This window comes from Athene noctua, chromosome 19 (genome assembly GCF_965140245.1).
Source record: "Athene noctua chromosome 19, bAthNoc1.hap1.1, whole genome shotgun sequence".
Taxonomy (NCBI): domain Eukaryota; kingdom Metazoa; phylum Chordata; class Aves; order Strigiformes; family Strigidae; genus Athene; species Athene noctua.
In genome coordinates this window covers 12883300-12906620 of record NC_134055.1, presented here as the reverse complement: position 1 = coordinate 12906620, position 23321 = coordinate 12883300, and the positions used below count along the sequence as shown (strand labels likewise).

General features: G+C 50.7%; 1 protein-coding gene across 1 annotated transcript in view; it reads right to left on the bottom strand.

The window, feature by feature from the left end:
* Window positions 1–1478: 1478 nt before the first annotated feature.
* The window catches only part of LOC141968496 (uncharacterized), a 28483-nt gene continuing 6640 nt past the window's right edge, over window positions 1479–23321 (bottom strand). The window contains exons 2-3 of the mRNA XM_074923248.1: window positions 2259–2567; window positions 1479–2107 (exon numbers count right to left, since the gene is read on the bottom strand). Coding sequence (XP_074779349.1) covers window positions 1479–2107; window positions 2259–2567 — 938 coding nt within the window. The remainder of the gene's footprint in view (window positions 2108–2258; window positions 2568–23321) is intronic.

Genomic DNA, 23321 nt, shown 5'->3' with positions numbered 1-23321 from the left:
ACTGAGAGCCAGCGTGGGTGACACAAGGCCACATCTTCAGCAAGTGGGGTTAATTCAGATTTACTAGGAAATAAGGAATATTTATCCTTCCCCCACTCCAGCTGATGAGGGGGTGACAGACACTGAAGAGAAAGGGACTGATTATTTATACAGCTAAGAATACTTTTTCCTGTGATGCTGTTGTGGTTTGAGCCCAGAGGGCAACTGAGCACCAGGCAGCTGCTCACTCACCCCTTTCCCCACAGGAATGGGAAGGAGAAAATAAAGCAAAAGGCTCGGGAATTGAGATAAGGACAGAGAGGGATGACTCACCCATTGTGGTCACGGGCAAAAGACAAATTTGTCAGGGGAAGCAAAAGAACATCGAAGCAATTTAACACTAACAACAACACCACTTAGCGAGTAGGACAGTGAGAAGTGTTACCACATCTTAAAAACATCTTCTCCCCACCCCTCCCTTCTTCCTGAGCTCAGCTTTGCTCCTGATTTCTCTATCTGCTGCCCTGCAGCAGCACAGGGGGCAGGAGATGGGGGGTGCCATCAGTCCCACCACTCCTTCCTCCTCAGGGGGAGGACTCCTCACGGTCTTCCCCTACTCCAGTGTGGGTCCCGCTCATGAGAGACAGTACTCCACGAACTTCTCCCAAGCGGGTCCTTCCTATGGGCTGCAGCTCTTCCCGAGCTGCTCCAGCGTGGATCCCTCCTGCGTGTGGCAGTCCTCACAGTGCTGAACTCCAACAGAACAGGGGCTTCCCATAGAGTCCGGGACTTCTCCGGGTGCAGCCCCTGCTCCGCTGTGGGGTCCTCCACGGGCTGCAGGCGGCATCTGCTCCCCCCGTGCCCTCCGTGGGCGCAGGGCACAGCCTGCCCTCTCCCCACGGGCTGCAGGGGGGTCTCTGCACTGGTGCATCTCCTCCTCCTTTCTCCCTCTGACCTCAAATCATCTTTTCACACAGGTGTCCTTCTCATACATCCTCCTCATCAGTCCCAGCTCTCTCCCAGGTTCCCTTTTTTAAATACATTATCACAGAGGTGCAGCCACCGTCACTAATTGGCCTGGCCTTGGCCAGAGGGTCCGACTTGGAGCCAGGGGAGCTTGGAGAAGCTTCTCACAGGGGCCACCACTGCAGCCCTCTCCCCCGGTACCAAAACCACTGCCACATACACACAAACCCAAAACAGATGCTCATCAGGCATTATGTTTCTAAAGCAGACTTTATTCTCCAGAGTAGGTATGTTTCAGAAGTAGAGGGTTTGCAGTGTGTTAGTCTGATTATAATGCTATTAAAATAAAAACAGCTCAAAGGGGGAGAACCCAGCAAAGGAAGCAGAGGAGCTCTGCGGAAGAGGTGAAAGAAAAATCTCTTGGCAGCACAGGGTGTGCCTCGCTGCCACCCGCTCCCCTTCCCCCAGCAAAGAAGGGCCCAGCGGGTCACTGCTCTGAGCACATCCTGGTGCAGACAGGCAGCAGTGAAGCCCTAGCAGTAGGTAATGGGTTTGATGAGGATGGCAGAAGCTTTGCAGTTCCCATTGCAGAGGCTGCCCCACGTTATGGCCCCCTTGACGTTCAGCCGTACAGAATAACACGCTGAGTACCACCACCCACCCCCAGAGCTGGATGCACAGTTCCCACTCGAAGTGTCCTGATCCAGATCTTTTGCAGAGAACTTCATGTTGTCATGTATGACACTGGGATTCTTTGAGGCCATGGCATCCTCCGCTGTCCCCGAGTATGCGCCCAGCCTCAGCCGGTAGCCCTGGGACTCATCTTCCACATTGAAGAGGTTGTAGTCTGCAAACTTGGTGTTATTTGAGGCATCCCAGATGACAAACCTGACCTGATAGACCTTCTGCTGGGAGATCCGGTGGATGTACTCTGTGCCCAGCCAGTAGTCGGTGTGCAAGTTCCCAAAGCCGTACTTGTAGGTGCTCCAGGACTCGGCCCAGGTGATCTCTGTGCTCTGCCGGTTCCTCTGGATGACTGTCCAGCCCCCGTCTGTCACGTTCATTTCGCAGGACACCACGATGGGGTGCAGTCCTGTGGGCTGGATGACATAGATGCCGCTGGGGCTGCCAGCAGGGATCTCGCTGCAGTCCTTGGGCCAGCCTGGGGCAAGAGAGAGGGTGATTAGACAAGACCCTGTGCAAAAAGACTGAGGCACAGCCCATAGTCCTCCTGTGGTTGGTTCTGCAAGACCAAGAGGTTAATGAGACCTGGATTTCCTGAGGAGCACAGACTGTGCAAAGAGCATCCTCACCTGAGCACACAACACCCGCGTCCTCGCTGTGCCTGCAGTTGTGCACTCCCCAGTCTGGCCGCGAGCACTCAGTGAGGAGCTCCTCCTGGCCATTGCAGTTAACGTCGTCCAGCCAGATAGTCCCAGAGCCACTCCCAAAATAAGCATTGCCTGGGGCTGATATTGCCTCTCCGCAGCCGAGCTGCCTGCACACCACGGAAGCATCTCTCATGTCCCAGTTGTCATCACACACCGTCCCCCACTCATTGCGGTACCAAACCTCCACCCGTCCAGAGCACTGGTTGGAGCCGTTCACCAGCCGGAGCTGACCTGGAACACGGAAAATGACAGCAGAGAGGAGATTTGGAAACGGGGGGGGGGGGGGGGGCAACACCAAAGAAGCCTGGATCCCAGATCAGGAGGTACTTTCTGCCTCAAGAAGTGAGGTCCAGGCAGTAAGATGCAGGGTCTTTACACCTCTGATCGTGCTTCTGGCTGGGGAAGGAGCCTTTGCCTTCTGAAGTTTCAATTTCCAAATATTTTTGGTGTGTTGTGGTTTCAGAGACTGAGCATGGGTTTGCCACACGTTTCCTCAGACAATTGGACATCAGCCATCCTCTCCCACCACTGCAGGAGCTGTGTTTCACCCTTCTGGGACTGTGAGTACCCTGGCAGAAAGGCTGAGGGTGACACAGGGGATGGTGCAGTACAAAGTACCCTCAGACAAGGGTATTTCATAGAAGACCGCTTTTCTAGTGCTTAGCTGTGGGACAAGCAAAATATCTGGGGATGCTCATAACAGCAGAACCCCTCCTTTCTCCTACATCCTTCCCACTGACTGCTCCTACCATCCTCCTGCAGGGCAGGGGATGTGTGAGGAGGGACAGCCTTGGCTTCAGGAGGGGATCAGAGCAAACCCTCTGGGCTCTACCACACCTACACATAAGCAGAAAGGCCCATGACTACAAGGTCCCATGTCTGTACCCACCAGATATTTGAGGAAGGGCAGGTGACTCATGCTGCGGCACTTGTCTCTCTTGAGAGATGCTGGGGCTCTGCTGACAGCTTGTGAGGAGCACTGGGGTGAAAGATGCCCTCCCTGACAGCCTGATCTACAGTGGCACTAGCCATGTCCTGCTGGCACAGATGGAGACCTTCCATGCACCTACCATTCACTAAGGTGTTCAGAGCAGACACGGTGTTATTCAGGACAGGTTGATTGAAGAGGGACAGGCTTTGGATGTTCCTGGTGAGATGTGGGGTAGGCAGGGACAACACACAGGCAAGGAACAGGAGGGGAGTGCACTGGACAGCTGGAGGAGGAAGGGACAAGATGAGAGTCAAACAGAGCATCCCACTGTGAGAGTAAAACATGGGATGAGGAACCAGATGCAGTGAGGTGAAACAGCTGCAAGTCACCCAAACCTGCAAGGACAGCACGGGGTTGCCTTTCTGACATGAACCTTGCAGCCAGAATCCTTGTCCCCAAGCTTTAGGCCAGAGCACAAGGTAACCAGGAAATCTGGGTGCAAAATCAAGCAATCACAAGAGAGTCCTTTGCAGATCAGAAGAAACTTGACCAAAGTGTTTATCTTTAAGCACACACTTTAACAGAAACCTTGCAGAATATTTTCTGCCCCTCCAGCTCACTAAACAGCTAGATGGTATTTCTTCAGACTTTTCACTGGAAATCCAAATAAAACACCCAAGTTGTACTCAATAATGTTATTCAACTTAATTGTAATAATAGTTATCCCAAAATTAAAATCTGAACATTCATGTAAAGATGGCATCACAGCTGCACCTCTGGGGGTTACAGCAGTGTTAGATTGCAAAACATCTGGAAAGGGATGACTTCTCCAGCTGTGCCTCTATTTTAGACACCCTCTAATGATGGACCCTTGATAGCAATTGGAAACCTTCACTTTTCATACACCTGTAAATTAAATCTTACATTTTAAACTCATTTACACTTAGATTTATGACTCTGCTGGGCTATAACTAAAGTGCAGTGACTATCTGCTAGACATGAGCCATCCTTTCCTCTGAACCTGTCCCTGCTCTGCTGGGATGGAGGGGTACTCCAAGGAGATGAGTTCTGCAATGATTTTCTTTGTTCAACATCTCTGTCCCCACTGACTCATTTGCATGGGGAAAGGCCACTCTGACTTTCCCTCGGTAGGTTTTGCCCTCCTGCTCTTGAGCACAGCCTATATTTCAGCAGCCTGGATAAACCCTGTTTGCAGAGACATGCCCTCACTTTGCCTGGACCCTGAGCCTTGCTGAAGCTCTTCCCAAAGCTCCCGCAGCAGTGCAAGGTGTGCAGAGCCGCTGTCCCTCTAGCCAGAGCGGGGCGGCAACCGGCTCTGCAGGATGGCCGGCAGGCCTGCACCCCTCCAGTATGGCCCAGAGCTGGTCTGACCCTCCTCTGCTCCCCGCTCTCTGGGACAGGGCAGCACGCAGGTTCCCTCTTCTCCCGCCTGACCTATCCTGAGCTCTCCTCTGCCTTGACACTGCCAGGGGAGCTGCTGGGCTGGGCTGAGGGCAGACCCAGGGACTTGTCTGTCCCTCTCAAACCTCCTCCCTTGCCCTGGGAGAAGCAGCACGGACCTTGAGTCTGGCTTGCTTTGTGCTCTGTGTCATCTCCTGCCTCTGTGGTAAGTCCTCCATCCATGGGAGCAAATAGATGCCTCTGCCAGGATGGAGGCTCTCAACATCCCCCCTCCACCAGCACCGCTTCTGGGGGTCTCTGAGTCGGGGAACCCACCCTGCCCTGCTCCCCGACGCTCACACTCACCCATACTGACTCCACGGGGACAGTTGCAAGTCCAGAAAGTTACTGTAGATACGCTTTGAATCACAAGATTTATAGCTGTGCCATGACAGGGGAGGAGTGGGGCTGACACAGCTGCTCCTAGTCCCGTCCCATTCTTGTCTTGGGGCGTGTTAACAAGCTGCTGGCAATAGGGCTGTAACCCCATCCCCTAACCAGGGATGTTCATCTGCTCTGATAAGAGCCCTTATCAGAACCTGAGCAAATACAGCCCAGGAGCGCCAAAGGCGTCTGCGTGCTTCCATGTGTCAGGCAGGGCTTTTCCTGGATATGTCATCAACGGGTGTTTGGAGACATTTGCTGAGCTCCCTCCTGCCACCTCCGCAGGGCACAACCCTGGAGATGCAGTCCTGCTCATCACACAGCTGAGCAGGGTCTGGGGTCCCTCCTGCCAGATCCCTGCCAAGGTGGACAGGAGCTGGGTGCAGCAAACCAGCACCATGGAAGACCCCAGGGATGTCCCTGCTTTCTTCTGGAGCAGACACACTGCGTGGATCAATAGCGGTCAGAGGCATGAAGCAGATGGTGACAACATCCAGACTGTCCTGTCCAGGGCTGATGTCAGGAACAAACCTAAAGGGACTGGACCAGTTCAAATGTGAGACTATTTCTGTCTGAGTCTCAGATGAAAGCAGGTATCACTCTAGGGAGCATCTGCTGATGGGAAAATCTCCTGCCTCTTCCAGCTGAGTGCACAAATTGTGTGGTTCACAGCATGTCCCCTGCACAGGGCAGGCACGTGCCACCAACCATCACTGTGCGAAGCTCCAGCTATCTGCAGTACAACGTCTGGTGACGGATGACATCTTTCACCCAAGAGAGCTTTGAGCTATGATTCCAAAAAAACACTGAAAAAAGCAGTTTCCAGACATTTGAAAAATGACTGGATAATATCAGCAACTGCAAAAATCTCATCCACTGAGAGAGCAAGAGTTTCAGGACAGAAGGGGCTTTCCTCATCAAGGCTGAGATGACTGTGAAGGTGAAACACAAGTTGTGTTGCTTGCACAGAGTAGTCCAGGTTACCCCAAGATACTTCCAGAGTTACTCTTGGGCACTAACTTGCAGCTCAGCCATTGGAACAGAGAAAACAGGGAGGTAGACGGGATTTCCAAAACAGTTCATAAGTGAATCGAGAAAGTATGAGATTTTTTTCCCCCCCAATGTACTCTGCCTGTTACATGATGTTTCAAAACCTTTTTCTCTCATAACTCATTTATGCAGAGATGTGATGCCTGCACCTTTACGGTGGGAGGGATGGGATGTTATCCCATTCCCAGCATTTCTTTTTCATGACAGGTCTGTATCAATGCCCCAAGTCAGCCAGAACTGCAGCCACTGGGATGGCCACAAAGCCATGCTGAGCTCAGAGGAGTCCTGTCTGAGAAGTCAGGAGTTTCTCCGGTGCAGTGGGGTATCACCAAGCAGACAATGCTCTTTCAGAGCACTGAACAGACACCGTGGACCTGGCACCATCGATCACTACTGGGGTGGACCCGCACTTGCAGACCTCCCCACACCTCCTGACAGCAGAACCCACACAGATGAGGCTGAAGTGGTTTCGTGGCAGTGTGGAGCTGCCCTAATGCTGATAAAATCACCTCCCCAGCAGCCACAGCCTCCCCGGACCTCCTAGGGCACAGGCCTGGAGCAGGGGCAGCCTTGGGCAGTGAGCAGGCAAAAGGCAGCTCCCACCACTGCAGGGACGCCCTCGTGTCGGCATGGGCTTATTGAAGAGCCCCTTCATCCTACTAGCAAGCTGTTCTCCATGGGGTTTATGGACATTTGTTCCTAAGCAGATATTTCTACTTCCCCCTCCTTGACTTTTTCCTTATTGGCCTCTGCAACATCTGCAAGATGGGAAATGTTTGTCTCCCAGCTGTGAGGTGCGAGTGCTGTTCCCTTTTCCCAGAAGAAATCTCAAAGCACATCCTGAGTAAAGAAAACACTAGTATCTAGGCTGTCATGTGCCTGTGCACACACATAAAGTTTTACTGCAATGAACATGTCACTTTCAGTGCCTGTTTCCAGCATTATAAACCAGGATTAAGTTTGTGTAAAGCAAATATTAATGTCTCAGGAAGACTCAAAGATCTAATACGTGGATGAGGAAAAGGTTGTGGATGTTGTTTACCTGGGCTTTAGTAAAGCCTTTGACATAATTTCCCACAGCATTTCCTGCAGAAGCTGGCTGCTCATGGCTTGGATGGGACTGCTCTTTGTAGGGTAAAAAAATGGCTGGATGGCCAGGCCCAGAGTCTTGTGAATGGAGTTAAATCCAGTTGGCGACGGGTCACGAGTGGGGTTCCCCAGGGCTCAGTACTGAGGCCAGTTCTGTTTAGTATCTTTATCAAGGATCTGGACAAGGGGATCAAGTGCACCCTCAGTCAGTTTGCAGATGACACCAAGTTGGGTGGGAGTGTTGATCTGCTCGAGGGTGGGGAGGGTCTACAGAGGGATCCAGACAGGCTGGAGCGATGGGCTGAGGCGACTGTATGAGATACAACAGCTCAGGCTGTTGTGACCCGGGTCCTGCACTTCGGTCACAACAACCCCATGCAATGCTACAGACTTGGGGCAGAGTGGCTGGAAAGCTGCCCAGTGGAAAAGGACCTGGGGCTGTGGATTGCCAGCTGGCTGAACGTGAGCCAGCAGTGTGCTCAGGTGGCCAAGAAGGCCAATGGCATCCTGGCTTGTATCAGAAACGGTGTGGCCAGCAGGGACAGGGAAGTGGTTGTCCCCCCGGCACTCATGAGGCCACACCTCAAATACTGTGTTCAGTTTTGGCCCCTCACTACAAGAAAGACACTGAGGTGCTGGAGCATGTTCAGAGAAGGGCAACGGAGCTGGGGCAGGGTCTGGAGCACAGGTCTGCTGGGGAGCGGCTGAGGGAACTGGGGGGGTTCAGTCTGGAGAAGAGGAGGCTGAGGGGAGACCTCCTGGCCCTCTGCAACTCCCTGAAAGGAGGTTGTAGTGAGGTGGGTGTTGCTCTCTTTTCCCATGTAAGAAGCGATAGGACAAGAGGAAATGGCCTCATGTTGCACCAGGTGAGGTTTAGATTGGATATTATGAAAAATTTCTTCACCAAAAGGGTTGTCAATCACTGGAACAGGCTGCCCAGGGAAGTGGTGGAGTCATCATCCCTGGAAGATCTTAAAAGATGTGTAGATGTGACACTTAGGACATGGTTTAGTGGTGGGCTTGACAGTGTTAGGTTTATGGTTGGACTCAATGATCTTAAAAGTCTTTTCCAACCTGAATAATCCTATGATTCTATAATACCGTATCATCCAAATATGGGCAAGAAAGAAATTCTTGTAATAGCTGATAAACTCTATCTCCATGTTCACCAGGAGAAAGGGGCCTTGGGTTCCCACTTCACTGATGGAGGAACCTCCTCCTCCTCTTTGGTTTCAGTGGCTTCAATGCCTGCAAGTGAAGATACCAAAAAGCGCTGTTTATGAACACTTTACTGCTTGCTGAACCCTGATTCAGAAGCCTGGGCCTTCCTGCTGTATTTGCTTTTGGTTTTGCACAAGTGTGATGAACTTCCCTCTGACCATCATCCTTTCCTTTTGCCACTTGGCCAGTTTGCTCTGCCCCTGCCGCTGTCTGTGCCCATGCAGGAGCTCCAGCTCACTCATTCTTTCCTCCAACATTGCTGGGGAATTTGAGGTTTTCCAGGATTTTGAGCAGCAAAAGGGTGGCCCCTGCCTCCTGGGGATAACACACCGGCTGATCCACTTCCATTTGCTTCCATCCAGACCTGTTACAAAGATTTTGCTTTCCCCTTTTCATTGTTCTGCTTATTAGGGATATCAATTAAACTCAGATACCAGAGTGAAAAGAGTAGGTGTATTTTTCTCAAAATAACTAAATAATAAAAAAAACCCCAAAACAGTAAGACAGAATACTGCACTTAAAATTAGGAAAATACAGGGTAATGCATCAAATCATTACTACCTGAGGAAGAGAACAGTGTTTAAGAAAGATCCATCACCACTCGCACACTTTACCACCCCCCAGCCCCGCAGCGCTGGGCAGCCCCGGTTACACGAGGGTTTGCAGAGCCTGGCCTGGGCAGTGGGAAATCCCACGCGGTGCCTCCACCCGGAGCTGAGGCTTCCAGAGTTGCTGTGAGCAGGTCCAGCCTTATAGACCCAAAAATCAGCAAGCCAGAAGAGCTGGAGCCTTTGTTTTGAGCAGAACATCTGGTTTCACTCTCTCATTAGATTCCCCCAGACCCTGGCCAGGGCTCAGGGGAGAAGCTCAGGGAGTTTCCCTCCTTATCTCATTTATTTCTGTTCTTTTTAAAACAAGGCCACACGTCTGTCCCAAGGCCGGACAGCTGGCTTCATCGCTTTGTTAACTTACCCCTACATAGAGAAGAAGAGAGATACATTCAGGATAGACATGTTTTCATTACATCCACCACCAGTAAAGAGGATATGATACTTAAGTTACATCTTTCATTAATGACCATACCTATTCTGTTAGTGACTACATACTAAGTTAGCAGCTTTGGCTCGGGGCCTGTTGCTCAGGCTTCAATACCTCCACCTTTTACATCAGAATAGGTGATTTGTTATAACTTAGTATAATACCTATTAGTACAATGGTTATTAGTTATAAAACATATTCAGGATTCATCTATAGGTCAACTCTGGCTTGGGGCTATTGTCCAAGCCTTCGCACTTCACCCATGCAAGACCAAGCCAGTGCCTGACCATGCCCCCCTTCTCACCCTGTTGTTGGGACCCACGCAGGCACTGCTTAGCCCTGAAGAGTTCACCCGAGCAGGGACCATCCCCACATCAGTGTAAGTAAGGCTGTCAAGGTGACAGACTGCTGATGTGGGGCAGAGTGAGCAGGAGGAGGCTGATGCTCTCCTGCATCCCTCCAGAGCAGCCAGTGCCTGGGGTAACATGTGGTGCTGAACAGAGCAAGCCAGTAACAACCACCTGACCCGGGAAACTGCCTCCTGACCCCAAATCTTCATGCAGAGGGGATGGAGTAAGTGAAAAGGATCTTCCTGACCCCTGCCAGTGACGGTGCTCTGAAATGTGCTGTTCATTAAAACCTGCCATGTACAAAGAAAGATGGTCAACAAAGGCTGGGACACTTCCAGCCTTTCTCTTCCACCCTGCATGGACTTTCTGCTTCTGTACAGAAATCCCAGAGTTGTATCTGGCCATTAAACCAGGAGGCCACTGGTATCTTCCCCTACTAAAAATCCAAGGTCACCACTAGCCTCTGCACTGTCCCATGCAGTTTATGGTTTAAGCCTCATGGTGTGAACAAGGCTCCTGCCGCACATCCCACCCCTCCAGGCTGTGACTGTGGTGCTCTGCAGGTGATCAGGAGATGCCACCCAGAGCCAGCTGGCACCCATGTGGCAGAAAACCCGACCCTGCAGTCCCAGTGGCAGCTGGGGACAGGAATGGGCAGAGAGACCTTGTGCAAGGTGCTCCTGGTCTGAACCATGAGACAGAAACATCTCACAGTTGTCAGCAGGCAGAGCCCCTTCCCCATGGCTGTCTGTGGCCAAGGGACCTCCAGGGCTGGTGGCTCACTCCCCTGGGAGCCCAGCATGGCATCTTTCCCACCCAGGTAGCCCCTCTCTCCTCTTCAGAGCATGTCTTTTGCTCCTCTGTGAGCCCAAAGAACAACGTGAGACACGGCAGGTACAATATAACCATATGTCACCTACCCACAACATCCAGATTTCCTAAAAATGCTCTCAAGACACACTGGCAGGAGTGAAAAGGAAAACAGGTACACATAAGCACTGGAGCAGTGTGTAAACCTGTCATTGAGAAAGAAATTGCTTTAAAAGGAGAGATTTAATGGCTAGAAAATATGGACCAAGAAATATAATCCTCCGAGTGGCTTCACGGCTGCTGGCGAGCAGCAGATACGTCGTGCAGCAATGCCATCTGCTGCCTCCAGCCGACGCTGAGCTGAAACCGGGGAGCCCACTCCTGCAAACAGCCACAGCGGGCTCAGGGGCGGGGGCATGCTGCTCTTACTTTTTTCCATCTTCCAAAACCTGGATTTGCCACAGATGAACCGATTAGCAAGCCAAGAACGAGATTAAGTGCTTTTGTGGTGGTACCTCTGTGCCATTCATTTAAACCACTGTGAAAAATTAACACTTGATCTTCCCTGATGGGGAAGGAGAGTCCCTGGCCTGCCGTGTGGACTCTGCGTCCATGGAATTTCAGCCTCGGGAATGGGTGGGATTGTCAGGAGCCACCTTGCAGGTAGGGCAAGTCATTGCTGATCTCATCATCACTTTCTGCGCTGCAAGTACTGCAAGACCTCAGAGAAAACGTGAGTTCACAGTGTGTAGACAGATACCATGGGAAGCCTTTAGCAGAGTCAGGTTTGAACATGGCTTGTGAAAGGTAGTGTTAGACAGGACTGAGTGTGACAAGAGCTGTTCAAGGGGAATTCTACTGGAGTTAGAATTAAAAATGTTAGTCAAATCCTCTAACTATATCCCTTTTCCTCCCTATTCATATCCACATATGACAATTGTGCTGAGTTTTGGTACTTCCCCGGTGTCCTCAACACCTGCACAGGGGACAAGCCATGCCCTTGGCTGGATTCGTGGCCCTCGCCCCTCGGCACAGGATGGAAAAGGTCACTGCAGGGAGAGAGGTTCACAGGGACAAAACACAAGGACATTTGAGTTTGCCAGTGTTATCAGTAAAATTCAGCTCTCCATACAAATCCTTTGTATTCCAAACCCAGGGATGGAAGAAATAAGATGGTACAGATGTCTTCATATCATGCTGGAGCCATCCTCCAAAAAGGCACTTCTAATACCCTTTTACTTTCGAGCCAGTGAATTTTCATATGCACTCATGGTCTGTGCAGCCCCACAGGGATGTGGATGCCAGGTTTTATCACTTCAGCTGAACATCATTTGCTTAATAGCGCTACAACACTCGATTACAGCATTCTCTTCCCTCTGCCCATAGATGGGAAATATTTTGAGGTAAAGGCTACTTGTCTCATGATACCTTCCTAGATATTAGGCAAAGTGACTTTTCTTTCTACCCTGTCCTAATAATTTGGCTACAGTAGGGCTCAGCCAGGCCTCAGCTGCAGCAGTTACCGCCCTGTCCTTGTTCCCACATTTCAGGACCCTGCAGGTCCCCTCCAGGCTGGCCCTTGCCATGGGATGGTTTCAGCAGCGCCTGTTCCAGCCCCATAGTCTTGCAGTGGCAGGAGGTGGTGGGTGTCCTGGGAGAGGCTCTGGCTCCTGGGGGACCTGAAGCAATTCCTCAGCAGGGGCACAGACACCAATGCAGGAGAAGGCACTGTGTCCATTAGCTGTGGTCACCAAGATTCCCTGAAAAGGGAAAACTGATTAAACAGAAGCTTGGCATTGTCTCCCCTTGGCCAATGCTGAGTGCTACAGTGAGAGCTGTGTGACTTGGCTCTAGGATGGGTGTCTCCTGGCTCCTCTCAGTTCCCCAGCCATGGAAACAGTGCACATGGAGGAGCTTCCCCACCCACACCCCAGCCTATTAAAAATCCTTCCTTTAGGCCAGAGCAAGTTCTTACCAACTAGGGATTAGCAAAGATAGGGGAGAGGACTGCTTCTCAAAGACACCTTTGGGGAGGAAAGGTGCTGTGGTCAAGTGCAAAGGCCACCTCCAGGTGCAGAGGTGGCCACAGCTCCCTTCTTGTCTGCATGGATACAAAAGAGGCCCCAGCACCTGCAGGGTGCACCCACAGCTACAGCTGACCCTAAGGCAGGATTTTCCCTTGGCAACACTCAGCTGTGAGCAGATGTTTCCTGGTCAGGAATTCAGCAGGGTTGGGGTTGAGCTACTGCGTGGGGTTTGGCCATTGCACACTTCTGTGGTGTGTCTGCCCAGCCTTGAGCCCTCGGCTCAGGAGCTACTGAAATCCAGTAACGGGGATGGCATTACTGGCTCTGATGACAGTGAAACGGTGACTGAAAATATAGAAGTATGTATATTTGTGTCTGGGGTGGCCATCTACTGCAGCGTCCCTCAAAACAGCACCTGAGGACTGGCACTTTGGCAGGAGGGACAGTGCTGCCTCCAGCACATGCCTGTTCAGAGGGAAGGTTGCCAGCAGCCCATCCTGTTTGAGCGAGACCATCAGACCAAAAACATGTTCCAGGCTTGCAGGTATGGAGTAAAGCTGGAGCCTTTTGGTCCAATTAATGGTTGGACTAGATGATCTTCAAGGTCTTTTCCAACCTAGATGATTCTGTGATTCTGTAATTCAACAGCTTGCTGACATTGAAAAAAATGGAGAGTCCAGCTGGATTAACTCCAGAAAAGGAGGAACAACACTGGCACACCTGGAGGATACCTTGTCATGAGCAGCAAAGAGAAAGAGCATCTGTAGGTGTCTCCATGAGATCTGCACTCATCATGTGTGCTATGAGCCAGGAGCCGGGCAGTGCTCACTGCCACACTGGAAGAAGGTCAGTGATGCTGGTGCTGTTTGGGGACAGCCCCTGGCAGCCCTGTGTGACCCATAGCACATGACAGGGTCAGGGTTTTCCCACAGTTGGACCCCTGTGAGCTCATCAGGTGCTGCTCTGCCCACCCTACCAGGTTCCTGTCTGCCTGGCAGGGACACAGATGTCACCTCACCACCAGGCAGGTGGCCATCTCCGTTAGAGGTGACTGACTGAGGTCAGTCAGGGAAAATTGACAGGAAGTTTAACATTCTCCTTGGAACGTATCAAAGCAGTGTCAGTCATTTAATAGGATAAGTAACGTAAGCTGTGTTGCACAAAGAGGAGCACTAATGGGATATTGCTTTATGCAGGAGACAGTTTGATGTATCTGGGCCACTGCTAACAAATCTCCCCTGAAGTCCCCTCTTTGTGGCTCTTCTAGCTCCAGAATTAATCAGCTCTCTCCTTTTTATCCGAGAGACACAAGGCCATCGGCTGTCTGCAGCTCTGAATGCAAAGCAACACGGGAGCCCATGTTACCCTCTGGGGAGCATCGGTGGAGACAGCGCAGTGGCAGCCTTGGCCACCCCCCAGGGGCTGTGTCCTGCTCTCGGGTCACACTTTATTTATGGTGGCTCCTGCCTGCATGATACTCAGGGAGCTGGCACTGAGTCTGGCATTGTGTGGTCCAACAGGCACTGGGGTACAGGGCAAGCCCTGATTTTGGTTCCTGACAGCTACCTGGGTTGAGGGGAGAAGCACATCATGCTCCACAAGGCCAAAGTGGCATTTAGGATCATAACTCAGGCTTGTTCTGACTTTGGAGCACTTGGGACAGAGTTGACTTCTGTTAGTCCATGAATCCTCCCCCAAACCAAAACTCTTCCTTACAGAGCAGGAGAAAGGAGGAGAAAAAGGAGACTCACGGAAAAGGATTGAAATGTCCTTCTGAAGGAAACCCACAGCAACCTCAGCTGCTTGTGCCCTGGGGGATAACAGGCCAAGGGGTCCCAGAAGGACCCCAATGTCCTCTGATTATGTTTAGCCGAAGAATGAATGAGAGAAAGACGCCCCATTTTACACCAGTGCACAGTTAAGCAAAGCCCTGCACCGAGGCAAGGAAAGGACTTTCCATCAGCAGAGCCAACAGGTCCTTGCACTCCCCCTTACTCCTGTGCATGCATCTCATTCCATCAAACCCCTGTTTCAGCAAGGTGCAACATCCATTTGCAAGACCAAGACTCAGCCCAGCCAGGCTTTCTGCTGCAGCCTGCAGTTTCTGTGCAAGCACAGAGGGCTCCAGCTGGGAGGCGCTCCCCAGCTCCGAGCTGGGCTGGGGTCCTCAGGCCAAGCTGCAGTCACCCAGAAAAGTGGTGACAGCAGAGTGTGCACCAGCCTTGCTGCCACAGGGCCGTGGTGCTGCCGCCAGCCTGGAGGAGCAGGATGGGGTAACTGGGGCTCTGAATAGTCACGGGAGGGATGGGGAAGCTTACTGAGGAACATCGTTGCTCAAGGTGTGGGAACACAAAAGGAAATAGCTTTCAAGTGCAGATGCCAAGAACAGCCAAAGATCAGCGGGACGCTGTGCCCAGGGATCCTCTATAATTAAAGGTCGATCGAGGGAGGGAATCAGTGACCCAAAGGGCTTTGCAAACCAACAGGTCAAATGCCTTCAAGTCAAAGCGTCTGTTTGGAAGCTGCCAGGAACATCACCAGTGTGGCATCTCCCCAGGCGTCGTCCCCAGGCCAGGCAAGCCAGGGCGCGAGCCGCTGCACCGCCCGTCCGTGAGCCACACCAGCAGCACGGCCAGCACGGCGAGACCCACGTGTCACCTCTCCCACCAGTGGCCAGCTCCTTGCTCCTCTGGGTCACCAGCTCCTCAGACTCGCTCTCCAAACAAGCATGTACCAGACGTATAAATCTGCTTTTGTCTCTGAAGAGGGAAAATCTGAGAACATCCCTAGAGACACAGCTTTATCTCCTCCCCGTATTCAACTCATTTTCTCAGATAAATCCCCTTAGTTCCACCAGGGTTTAACAGGAATGGAGGGCTGTTTCAAAGGAGTCCAAACACTTCTATTTCCTATATGTACATCTTTCAACTTTAAAACAGCCTTTTTAAGTGCCAGTGCTTCTTAAATAGCCTTCAGCCTGAGACAGGCATCAAAGGAAGAACTGGCCAGTCAGGAGAGCAGGCTGCCTTCTCATCCTAAGTTTGCAAAAGAATCACAAGATAACAAATTATCTCCCTAACTAATGTGAATATTTCATGCTAAAAAGGTTTTCTACAGCATCCAGTTTGAGGTTTTTGGGTGTGTATTTGTACATGGATTTATTTCCTTGTTCATACTGAGATGGCATCTGGCACCTGTGATGTAAAGACACTGGTCTTCTACATTCAAAGAAATGTTTGAAAAAAACCTCTTGGGGTTGCAAAAGTTTGAAGAACAACAAAGTTTTCCATCCTTAAGTAAAAAAGTGACCCAGAAATAACTGACAACTTCAGTGCAGTATTATATAACCATAAACATTTGCAGAGTTTAAAGAATAAAGACAACAAAGCATCTACTAAAGAACAGAATTTCAATAGGGGGATTTTTAGAATTGCTTATGTGATTTTTAAGAGAAAAGGGATGAAGAGGCTTCATTTCCCAAAGGAGTTTATGGCTCTGCAACATGACTGCAGCCACCATTTTTTGGAGTGCTGAGCAGAGCATTGTGACAGCACTTTCCACTACAAAGTTCTGTTTCCACCCTAAAAATAATCTCGAGGTTTGCTTTTTTGCTCTGAAGGTCAGACCTTCTCCAGCTGGTTTCTTATGACAGGGATCTTCTCATATGAGAAGATGCTCTTTTTGGTTGACCCTCTTTGGGCCCAGCTGTCTCCAGATTTAGAAGCTCTATTTGCAGAGTATTTGCAATCTGAAATCTCTTTGCAGGTGCTGTGCGGCACCACATCACTAACACCAACACTGATGACTCTCGGAGAACAATAAAGGGAAGAAGAATTTAGAAGCTGCAGCCCAGGACAGACCCCGGGGAGGTGAGGCACATCGGCCTGTGCCTATAGAGCTGGCATTGACTGAGGTATTTGTTGTCTGTCCCTGGCTGAGAGAGAACTGAGGTGGGTTCAGTGGTGGATTTCCTTGATGGGTTCAACGTTTTGCCTAGCAAACAGATCACTTGCCATCATCCCAAGTGTAAAAGTCATTTTAAGTGCCTCCTGATCTGTATTGGCAAAGAAAAGTTTGCAGTAACCCAGAATTAGATCCCAAATTGTTGCAGGTTATCTCTGGGAAGGGCTGTGCACCCAGCATGTCTCCTAGCACCCTTCCAGCCACTGTGTCCCTCGCTCAGTTCTGCTGTTCCTCCTTTGAGCAGAAAACTGCCCCACTGAGAATGTCACCCCCCACAGATCAAAGGGCAAAAAAGGTGAATGAGGTGGGATGGGAGGTGGAGAGAGGGTTGGAAAGAGGATAGAGAGCCCCAGGCAGAGTAGCTTGGGGATGCCAGTGGAGGAGACGGAGGATGGGGACCGAGGGGAAGGATGACAGCAGCTGAGGGCTGTAATCAGGGACCAGGGGGACAGATGGGGCTCCTGGTAGGGGCAAGGGTTAGCAGTAATGATGGTTCCCATCACGCACTCCCTGACTGAATGCTAAAGGCACCAGCCATGGCTCCACTTGGGAAGAGGCAGCCAGTGGTCAGGCTCCATTACAGTGGGCTCAGTCCTCTCAAGGATGCTTTCATCTGGCTGTGATTAAAGCCTTCAAACCCAGAGGAGATGAAGCTGTATGGATCTCCAGGTCATCTCTGGTGACAACTCCTTGACAGTTACACCGTCCCATTGCTAAGGTTTGCACCATTAAGATGTACCCAGGAACACCTGCCTGCTGAGCACAGGCTGTCCTCATTGCTGATGGCTCACTACCCCCGTTCTGGTATCTCACAGAGTAGGACAGACCATCAGGCCCTGCAGATGTAGCCTTCTCCTTCTGCAACAGAACCAAACATTCAGCCTATGACTTGGGTTTCCCTGCAAGCCTCAAACTGCTCTTCAGGAAATCTCTGGTGCCGCCTGGGGACCAGTTACACACATTGTCCAAATGTAGGACTGCCATCTCCTGGGCAGCTGGGAAACTTGGTGTGCAACAGCCCCAGAAAATAATTCTGGAATAACTCAGAGGCCACATGGCTGAGAAGCTGCTGTGATGGCAGGTACTGCCCATGAAGAAAAACCGAACTTTTGGGTATGTGGTGTAGGCCCAGAAGTCAGCTGAGCCCCATGCAGCCGTTACTCATCCCTTCCCCCCAGGGCTGGGAAGGGAAAAAAATTAAGCAAAAGGCTCAGAAATTGAGATAAGGACAGGGAGGGGTGACTCACCCGTTATGGTCATGGGCCAAAGACAGGCTCATTAGTGGAAGAAAGAAGAATACCACTTTAATTCAAAACACTAACACCACCGCCACTTAACAGACAGAGTGGGGCAGTGAGAAGTATTACCACATCTCAAAAACACCTCCCCCCACCCCTCCCTTCTTCCAACTCAGCTTTGTCCCGATATCTCCACCTCCTCTCCCAGAGGGGCAGGGGCAGGGGATGGGGGAAGCACTCTGCTGCATTCTTCCCCCTTCTCCACCTGGTTCCCCTCTCATGGCAGACAGTCCTCCATCAACTTTCTCCATCATGAGTCCTCCCCACAGCCCACAGCCATTCCCACACTGCTCCAGCGTGGGTCATCCCTGCATGTTGCAGTCCTCCCAGGGCCAAACCACAACAGCGGGGGCTTCACCTTCCCAGAGAGACCCGGGGGTCCTCCCCAGGCTGCAGGTGGATCTCTGCTCCTCTGGTGACCCCCATGGGTGGCAGGGGGGGCTCTGCACTGGCACCTCTCCCCCTTCCTCCCACCGACCTCACTGTTCACAGAGGTGCCCTTCGTGTAACTCCTCCTCACCAGTCCCAACTCCCTCTCAGCTTCCCCTTCTTAACTACGTTCTCAGAGAGGCACAGACACTGTTGCCGGTTGTCTCGGCCTTGGCCAGAGGCGGGTCTGACTTGGAGCTGGGGGAGCTTCAAGAGGCTTCTCACAGGGGCCACCACCGTAGCCGTCTCCCCCACTACCAAACCCCGCCACTCTCAGACCCAGCACAGGGTACTTCAAAAATAGCTGCAGTACCAGCTCATGGGTCAATTCTATGATCAGTGTTGTTTAACCCATGCACTAAGCAGAGCGCAGTTCCCACCACAGAGTAACATATTTTTGCTCTAATGCAGAACTTAGGACATCGTGTACTGGGGGGCCCTGGAGAGCCAGCTGGGTCTGAACACCCTTCACCATCTCATGGCACCTTTGGTGCAGTTTCTTTTACACTCTTTCCCAGCCTGAAAAATGAATGGGTGAAAGCAGACCTTCACCGGATGGTCCTGCACTGATGCCAGAGGGTCACTGTTGCCCCAGAGCCCACAGTTTGCCATGGAGGAACACGCACATGGCCCCACACTGGACGCAGGGGGACAGGCTGCTCACCCTCCCCTCCCTCTCCAGGGGTCCTGCCTCCCTCAGCCCCCTGCCCTGCCTCCAGCTCCCCTGGGGCTACTCCCTGCCCAAGCACTGGCCTCTTGCTGCTGGCCCCAGCCTGCAAGCAGTCACTCCCCAGGGCTGGACACCTCATATGACCCTACAGTGTCTGAGCCCGCAGTGGGACCCTGCTCACTCACCTCTGCCTTTTGGCCAAACACCTCCTCCCCAAACTGTACTGATCCCCAGGTCTGTACCTGTCCCCCCAAGTCCCTTCTCTTTTAATTACACTCCAGTTTTCCCTCTCCTCCCCATATTCCCCTGCAGCCCGGAGAAGCAGGCATAAGCTATGGGGAATTTCAGCCCAAACAGTTTAAGGTCTGACAAAATGATGTTATGAAGCCAAGCTTTATGGGAAGCACTATGCAATCCTTTTTCACCGGCTGTGAGCTCCCTGTGCTTTGAAAATAACTCCTGTAGTGCTTCACAGAAGTAATAGGAATCTTCAACAGCCGTTAAACTCACCACTAGATTTATGGCATTAAATCTCTGTTCTGGTAGCAGCAGTAAATAAAAACAAGTGTGACCATAATAAAGCTTTCGATAATTCAGCATTAATTTTATTGTCTATATATGTGTGCAGAAATTAGGGGAAGACATTTACTTGGAATAGAAAAACCAGGGAGGCATTGGCAGTGCTCCCAGAGAATCAGTTAGGAGAGGCAGGTGCTCCCCACCATCCCTGTTTGCTTGGTGAGGTAGGATGACAGCAGGACGCTGGGCAGCCTGGTGCGTGCTGCCCCTGCCCACACACCCGGCAGGACGGGCAGTGGCGGTTTTGGGCAGCACCATGGCAGGATACAGGAACTGCCTGGGAAATGAAGGTCAAGGAGAGGCATTTGTTGGGATAAAGCCAAGCAGACGATGCACCACAGGAGCAGATAAGGAGGCTCTCACTGAGTGGACAAACTTGGAAGTGACTGGGCTGAGACTAAGCCAAGCACAGCAGGACACCAATGTGCCTTTTCATGTAGGAAGGACAAGCCCAAATTTAATTCAAATGGAGAAGCCAGGTTAAAGATACCAAGCGTAGCAACGCAGTGGAAGGAGAGAGAGAGAGACTGTGTCTAGCAGCCCTATACAGACTGTCAGAGAAGCCAGTTAAATACCCACTCTGTGACTGCACTTCTCCTGTTAAGCAACCCTGTGAGGTCATTTCTTGCTGGACAACATGGCACTTGCAAAAGAAAATAGTATGAGATGAGCTTTGTGCTCCTCAGCACCCATGGCCAGGTGAAGCTTGGCAGTCATCCATGCGCCTCAGCTCTCTCCAGCACCTTGGAAGAAGCATCCAGAGTGCAGCTGATTTCTGTTATCAGGAAAATATCTTCTCCTCTAAGCGTACCTTTGGATCCATACATTGCATCACGTGGAGAGAGAGGGATGTATTTGTGGCTGCACCCATTGGTAGGCACTCTTGCTCTGTTAATTAACTTCATCCTTACGTTACAGTATTACCATTACCTCCTGCCTGTTAAACAATCATTAAATTGCTGTGGAAAATACAGCTGATTTCTGTATGCCAACAAACACTCTGTTCTGTGTGTTAACTGTTGTGTTACAGGGATACTCAAAGCACAAACCTCTCTGCTTCCAAGATTAAAAACCCCTCAAACAAATAATGCCTGTAGTGTTAGGGCCTGAATAATAGGCCCCGAAACAAAAGTTGACCTCTAGATGAACCTCACAACCAAACATTATCTATTATTAGTATCTGCTAATTAGTAAAATCTGTATTACCATTAGCGTTTATCATTGGTATCTGACCATTAATGAAATATGTATGCTCACTAGTGACAGATGCAGCTTAGGCAAAATACAATCAGTAGTGAGGATGAAATGCTGAGGGAATGTACCCAACTGCCCTTGTTTAGCCTTGCCCAAGGCTGAGACCCCAAGTGTTTGGCCTTGTTAGAAAGTCCCTTGGTTCTCCCCCCCAAGCCCTGGCCAGGCTTTGGGTGGAATCCAACAGGAGGATGAAACCAGAAATTTTCCACTCAAAACAAAGGCTCCAGCTATTCTGGCTTGCTGATTTTTGGGTCTATAAGGCTGGACCCACTCACAGCGACTTTGGAAGCCTCAGCTCCGGGTGGAGGCACCGCGTAGGATTTCCCACTGCCCAGGCCTGGCTCTGCAAAGCCTCGTGTAACCGGGGCTGCCCAGCGCTGCGGGGCTGGGGGGTGGTAAAGTGTGCGAGTGGTGATGGATCTGTCTGAATCACTATTCTCCCTGTCGTGTAGTAATAATTAGGTGCATTACCTCGCTTATTCTTATTTTCTATAATTAACTGTATGTAGTAATAATTAAGTGTACTGTTCTGTATTTTCCTTATTGCTTATTTTCTTTATTACTTGGTCATATCCATTAATTATTAACTGTAAAATACACCTACTCTTTTCACTCTGGTGTCTGAGTTTAATTGGCATCCTCGATCAGCAAAACAGTGCCCTATGAAGTTAAATGCTTTTATTACTCCACCAGCAGGAATGATGTGATCCTTCTTCTAATAAAGCAATCCAGTAAATGCATTACATTAATCTGATAATTACATCTATAATCTGGTACATATTAAGTGCGAGATCCAGATACTCTCATGTCTGCTACAGAAATGAATGACACCATTGGTTCTGCCGCTTCGGAGCAGAGCTGGTTACAGTTTGTACATCCACTTGTGCCAAACTCCCCAGGGCAAACAGCACCCAGTGCAGGTGGGTGATGTGAGTGCCCTTCAGACAGCAAGTGGAAAAGGCCAAGGAGCAGAGGGAGAGGGGCTGGGAGAGTGACATGGACAAAAAGTGGATTTCAGCGTGGACTGGAGCTGGAGACGGGACAGAAACCTGAGCTTTGCCTTGGGACGGCTCTTACGAGATGTTCTAACTTACATTGAAATAAATTATATTTCCTAATAAGCTTCAATCACATTTTGGGACAGCTTCAGGATTTAAACAATATGTAATTTATACATAAAAGGGATCACTGAGGACCAGGAGTGATTTGAGAAGCGACGAAAATATCAAAATCAGCTAAGTCCTGCTCCTTTTTCTCAACAGATATATTTCCCATGGAGACATGAAGACTTGTCAAACATGAAAGCTGCATATTTATATTTAAGGAATGATAAAGTTTTGTCTTATATGTATTTGTAGGAACAAAAAATTGACACCGTCTGATATCTTGGGTTACAGCTGAGGCCTTGGCACGCAACATGAGAAAAGAGATGGGAAAACTCCATGAGGGAGTACCCACAGCAGTTTAAAACAGTAACATATCTGATTAATCATCCTCTGTGTTACACCCAGGGAAGTTAGTGGTGAGTTGCGTACACTCTAGGGTCCTTTCACACTGCTAAAGTGATGGGGAAAGGCCTTTGTGTTCCTCAGAACCAGGCTATAAGTGAGCACCACTGAAGAGATCTCCATCAAACTGAAATGGATTTTAGTTCATTCAGTCCAAAGGGAGCGTGCAAACTCTAATTAACTCAATAGCTGTCAAGAGCTCGGAGACCTGCAGATTAATGGCACCAGCTGCAAAACTGCAGAGCATCAACAGTACAGGCCAGCCCTGTCAGGCTGAAGACTGTCAGGGAGAAAGAAGAGCTGGGGAAGAAACTCCCCTGCCCTCCTGGGGATATGCCAGGGGAGCTCCTCACCACATCCACAAAAAAATGCCAAAGCTCAGAAAAAGCTCCAGCCCGAGCTGCGCGGTGTGTGATGGGTGCTGGCTGCTTCCAGCCAGCACGGAGCTGCACCACTAAGTCTGGGAATAAGAAGGGAAATGCAGTGAGCTTGGGGGGCTGTAGGGCATCTCTCCTCAGAAGTGATAGCACCTAACAGCACAAAACCTGCCTTTTTCCACAAGCACAGTCAAGCTTTAGCTATGGCAGGGTTGTAGCAAAGTACAATTCCTGCCATGCAAGGGTCAGCACCTTCCAAATCCCTGAGCCTCTGGCAACAGAAAATCAGCAGTGCAGGGATGTCACTCAGGGAGGACACCAGAACAAGCCTGCTTGGGGTCCACAGGAATGGAGAACCATAGTGCAAGTCACTGACAACCCTAAATATGCTTCTGCATGAGCCCTGCTACCTCTCCCTGCCAGCTTGCCTTGTCCTTGTCCCAAATCCTGGATTGTCTTCCCTGTCCTCCCCGGGAACAGGACTGTTGGGACTGCCAGCAGCCCACTCGCTGCCAAAATCCACATGTTGGATGGATCTTCCTTCCC